Source organism: Corvus brachyrhynchos, unplaced genomic scaffold (genome assembly GCF_000691975.1).
Source record: "Corvus brachyrhynchos isolate BGI_N302 unplaced genomic scaffold, ASM69197v1 scaffold229, whole genome shotgun sequence".
Taxonomy (NCBI): domain Eukaryota; kingdom Metazoa; phylum Chordata; class Aves; order Passeriformes; family Corvidae; genus Corvus; species Corvus brachyrhynchos.
In genome coordinates this window covers 4299177-4304883 of record NW_008240042.1, presented here as the reverse complement: position 1 = coordinate 4304883, position 5707 = coordinate 4299177, and the positions used below count along the sequence as shown (strand labels likewise).

General features: G+C 44.4%; 1 protein-coding gene across 1 annotated transcript in view; it reads right to left on the bottom strand.

The window, feature by feature from the left end:
• Positions 1-5281, bottom strand: part of SCD5 (stearoyl-CoA desaturase 5) — a 14291-nt gene extending 9010 nt beyond the window's left edge. The window contains exons 1-2 of the mRNA XM_017744115.1: positions 5116-5281; positions 1-183 (exon numbers count right to left, since the gene is read on the bottom strand). Of these exons, the coding sequence (XP_017599604.1) occupies positions 1-183; positions 5116-5281 (349 nt within the window). The remainder of the gene's footprint in view (positions 184-5115) is intronic.
• Between the last annotated feature and the right edge of the window lie 426 nt (positions 5282-5707).

Genomic DNA, 5707 nt, shown 5'->3' with positions numbered 1-5707 from the left:
CGCCCAGAGCCGGCAGCAGGAAACAGAAATACGCTGAAAGACACAAAAACAAAACATGGGGTGTGCCACGGGGCCAAATGACATTATTTGTGCTCTCTTTGGTGTGAACATGGTCCTTGCCCTGGCTGCTGACACCTGCAGGGTCACTCAGGAGATGGGGCTGGGCAGACAGGAGGTGAGGTTCTCAGCCCACCTCTGCCTCACAGACTCTCTGCCTAGAGGACAGGCTCATTTTGCAAGTGTAAAATTAAAACAAGAGCCAATTCAAACATTTAAAGACTATTGCAGGACAACTTCAAATCAATTTACACCATCTGCAGCAATGTGTTGCTTAGCCAGGGCTCCCTGCCACCCTACACACACAGACATGTTTTGGTTACAACAGCCTATTTCAAATACCTAAACAGAGTCACCAGAACAAATAGGGAAAACGCGATCCCCAAAAAGGGGGTTTCTATTTGTGTCTGCACAAGAGTCTGTCCAGCAGGGAACCCTGTTAGACAGGCAGTGGCTAGACAGGAATTCACAGTCTGCTTTTCCCAGTATGTAATGCAAAACATTTGTCTCTGCAAGAAGAAAACAAATGTATATGTAGGTGTGTGTCTACTGTGTCCCTCTATCAACTCCCAGCTCACAGTGCTTGAAATTGCAGCATCTGAGAGGAAATATAACAGAAAGATATTTGGGAAAATAACAGCAACCATATTTCATGCTGATTGTCACCCCTGCGGACTGAAGAAGCAAATGGACTTTTTCCACTCTGCTGGTGGATCCATCAAAAACAGATTTACCCAAACTGCTTCCCATTATGTCCATGGCCAAAATCCCTGTCATCTCCTGTACAGCAAACCAAAGCCTTTCTCAAAAGATGCAGCAGACAGCTGGAGTCAGAATGGTCCCAGTAAAGATGATGCCTCTCTAAAACCTGCTTTGGTTGCCATCAGTGAAGAGACAATTCTGATTTTCAGCAGGCTGCGTGCTCATGGTACTCCTAGAAAAGGCTCATTTGTGCAGTTACACCCAGCGTACTGAAGTCTATCATGAAATTAAAATTTCTACTCGCCTGAAGGGAGGTACAGAAATGAACTAAAATCAGGCATTCTCTCTACACATTATGTACAGATTTTGCTGAATTTACAGATTACTCTCAGATCAGTAAAAATGCTGACACCACAACTCCTTATGCTCCAGTCTCCACTGTAGTCTTGAAGTTCTTGCATATGCCTTGTTAGAGCAAGGGTTTGGACTTCTATGAAATTAGGGAAAACCTATCCTGCCATTTTCTCTGTGTGATGTTGAGCTGTGCAGAAACATCACCAAATAAAGCCTTCCAAATCACTCAAATTACTGTAATTGTGGGAACAGATCTGTGACTACCCAGCTAACATAAAAATATTAAGGTTAGAGTCCTGAATCATTACAAGAACATATTTTCTGTGGGCTTTATGACTGGTTAACCTCCTGCTAGTCACGGGCTGAAATCTCCCATCTTCAGCAGTTTCTTTGCCTCCTTAAAGCACAAGGGGGCTTTTCTCCCACTTCAAAGCAACAGATCATTTAATTGACCAAGTGCTTCTCAAGGGCATCCATCCATCTCAATCATGAATGATTGCTCAAAACGAGAATGAAAGATAAATGGGTAGCATGAGAGATATGCAACATTAGGGTTGATTTCACTTCCCTTCTCTGTCCACTGTAAGAAAGAGGCTGCATGGTAGGTAAGAGACCACATGGAACACCTGCACTGAACACAATCTGGGACAACCCTCTCTGGCCCTTTCCAGCCCCCCAGCGACTTGCCAGCCCCAGCCCACTCCTGCAGTGCTCAAGTGATCAAGGAAACAGCTGGGGCTTATACCCACGCAACATGCCTATTTTTTGGCTTTGCAGAGGAGGAATCACAAGGGCAGGAAATCTTCCTAATATAAATCCCGAGGGCTGAAACATCCTCAGAAACAAACAAACAAACAAACAAAAATTACTCAGGAGGTTCAGTGTCAGAGCAGAAACAAATCCTGGCAGACAAATGAATTGTTCGGTGATGGCAAGTTTTGTGATTCTTACAGCAATTAGGGTGCCCGAAAATAATACTCGACCATTAACTCCCAATATGTAGGTAGCCAAGATGACAAATATCTGCCATGTAAGAAGTAGGTCTCAAGCCCTCCTCTGCAGAATAAATTAGGATTTCAAACCAAAAATCAGACTACCAACCATTTGATTTTACATTAATCATGCACAGCTACAGTAACTGTATGAGAAGAAAGCCACTACTTGCCCACCTGTCTCATTTTTGGGGATGGGAGTGTGCCTAGGGGGTGAACATGTCAATGAAATAGACAAGGATGACAATATGAAGCAAAGCAGCCAGTTAATAGCAATTCCTCCTTATACTGAAAACACCCTCTTACACCAGTAGCTCCTAAGTAAGGAGCTAAGTAAGACCTAAGTAAGGTCTCCTAAGTAAGAGAGTAAATAATATTTATTGCAGAAAAAGGGGGAAAAGAATAAAACCACAAGAAAAGTACCAATAAACAACCTGGAATTAAAACAATTGATGTTGTATTTCTTCTTAATTTAGTGGGATAGCTAATGTACAAAGAGAAAAACAGCCACATGTGTCCCCTGCATGTTCTGCTAAGGTCTGACAGGAGCATTTCCAACCAGGAGCTCACTCGATAGAGCACAGCACAAGCAAAATGATTCAGAACCGGAGCAGTGGGAGAAACATTTAAAAGAGGGAACAAAGAGGAAGAGAGGGAAGAGAAAACAGCAGGCAAACCTGTGCAAAAGGACAAAAGAGAGACCCAGTGCACAGGGACAGGGAGAGGATGCAAGAAGAGACAAGACACATGAGGTTAAAGTAATGTGGAAACAGGGAGCTGGCGGGTTGCTAGGCTTCCAGTACACTGTGCCTGTGCACAGATGCTATTTATGGGAACACACCAGAATCAATAGGCAGAAGATTTTTATTCAACATTCTTATTAATGACCTGAAACAAAGGCAAACAGCATACTAATTACAACAGTGGATGATGCTATATTTGGAGCAGCAGTGAGAGAGCTAAGAAAACATGCAAGGATCTATGCAGAAATAGGGAAAGTAAGGCTCAAAGCAAAGACAGAGCGAAGTAATGTAGTTTGGGGAGCAGTAATTAGAGACAGGGATCTGTGATGAGGATGAGAAGCTTGGGGAAGCAGGAGCCTGAAAGGAGGATCACCAACAGTTCATAAAACATTCCCAGTGGGCCATATGATAAGGCAGCAAGATATCAGCATGATTTTGAACAGCAGGCACAGAGGTATCATCTCACTGTCAGACAGAAGCAATGAAAACTATACCAGGCAAATCATTTAAAAATGGATGAGAAATCAACAGCATAAAACATTTGAGCCACCTTTTTTGGAACAATTCATTGTGCCCATAGGTGCATTTCCATAAAAGCTTCACTAAGCCCAAAGCCAAGCTCATCTGAAAATCCCAGTGTCCATGAAACTGGCCTCTTATGAAGATATGGGGAGATGTTGCCACAGTCTGTATCTGCTTCACAGGCATCAGAAAATCATACTCTGCTCTAAGTGGTTGCTTAAATTGGAGAAGATCTCACCCTCTGAAAATTTCAATTCTGTTTTATGCTGAATATCAAAATTAGAATTATTTATATTATAAAATTATTCTGTTTCTAAAACTTGGGACCCCATTACAAAGATATGTATTTATTGTTTGTGGATCCAGCACATTACAGATTGATTTTGACTTTCACCTCATTATTAAAAAAAACAAATCAACCAAAACAAGATGCTCAACAAGCACTGGGTTCACTCTGCATATCTGAACAGACAATGCTAGCTCTGGAAAGCGAGGAGATGACTGGACACCCTTGTTCAGCACAGATGACAAGGAGACACAGTGGGATAGCAACTATCCACACATTACCAATGTCAAACATAACCTAGTTAGATGGAGCAAATCACAATTATCTCAGAGGGACAACACATCAGACAGGAAAATAGGAGCAGTGAAACAGAACCAACTGCACATTCACAATAGCACTACTGTCAACACACAAACCATCTTTAAAATACAGAATGACGTCCCACAGTTGTTCCCATGGGGTGGCAGCACACGGAGCCCGGCACCAACTCACACCCAGTGGCTGCGATCCCTGTGCAGGGGTGGCACGGAGAGGAGGGACAGCAGGGCCAGGAGCAGGGAAGGGAATCAGCTCTCGCCAGTCCCACTGCTGGCATCTCTCTCCCACGTGGCTCCCAGTCCCTTCACTGGGACTTGAACACTGCATTCAACCACAGCAAGGTGACTACTCTGAACCTGGCACAGGCCTGGACAGCCATCATCCTCACACTTTGGTCTCCGTGAGTTGTTCCAAACACAGACCCCACCACAGCTTTATTTTCCAAACACACTTTGGGACTGGGCAACTTCTGTGAACCTTTGAGCTTTTTTGCATGTTACAGCATGTAAGAAACTATTTTCTGCTCCTGAAGCAGGCTTGGTTTTAAGTCAAGTGATGACACATCTTACATCAGCCAGAATCGGGGTGTATCACATCAAGTGCCAGCAAGCAGGGCAGAAACTCCCACACCACCAGTGCGTCTCCAGTACCAACAACAGGGAAAAACATGTGGGGGAAAGTGCTCACCCCTTCAAACAAGACAGATGGCAGGCCTTGTGAAATCAGAGCAGTGGCTCACCTAGCCCCATAGTTTCTTCTAACAGGGGTAAGGGGACTTGCCATGCAAAGGAGACAAAAGAATAAAGAACTAAAAAGGAAAAAAAAAGACAACACAGCCCAGTTACTGCTGCACTAGCACTGCCTGCACACTTTCAGCAGTGTGGACTTCAAGATGTAGCCTTTTGCACAGAGAGTACGTGAAAAGTAATTACCAAGGCCGAGTAATTACTGGAGGCTGTCCCAGAGTTGTTATCACACTCGCTCTGACCAGGAAGGTGACAGACCTTGGGTCAGGGAAGCCACCAAGGGCCAGGGACTTGGTTTTATGTCTTGTTCTGAGGACATCAGCCCCATTTACTCCTGTGCTGGCTGCTGTCCCCTCCTGTCAATCCCCTGACACAAAGCCCTGCTCACAACCAACCCACAGAGTTATTTTGTACGTGCTCAGGGAGCTGCTCCTTCGGTGGTGTCTTCAGCTTCCAGTTGCTATTTTGGAAAAACCTTAGCTCTTCTACTGTCACCTTTTTGGGGAGAGCTTCAGAAGCACGCAGCACTCTGTTCTCGTGGAGGTCCCACTGCTGGGTCATGACATTCCCAACATTGTTTAGCCTACAAAGTCTGACACGTTTCCAGGCCCAGCCTGAAGTTACATTCAGCAAAGGCTTACACATTTTTACAAACACACACCATGTCTCCAGCAGTTCAAGGATCAGGAGCCAAGATCCCATGGATACAGGAGGGAGTAATTTCCTCAGACACGAATTCTAATCACATTAATGGCAAAGAAAGCATGTCTTTTGCATGGGGAATTAAAATTAACAAATGCAAGGGCTGTGCTTCACCTGTAGACATCTGTTACCTCTTCAGCAAGAGGGCAGCTGGAGATAGCTGACCTTAAAATGCTGTTCATGATGAAAGACATCTCATGACATGACACCATTTGGTGGAAATTCTCTCTCCACAGTAGCCAGCGAAGCCTCAAGGAAGCTGCCGAGAAATTTTCATCTTAGCAC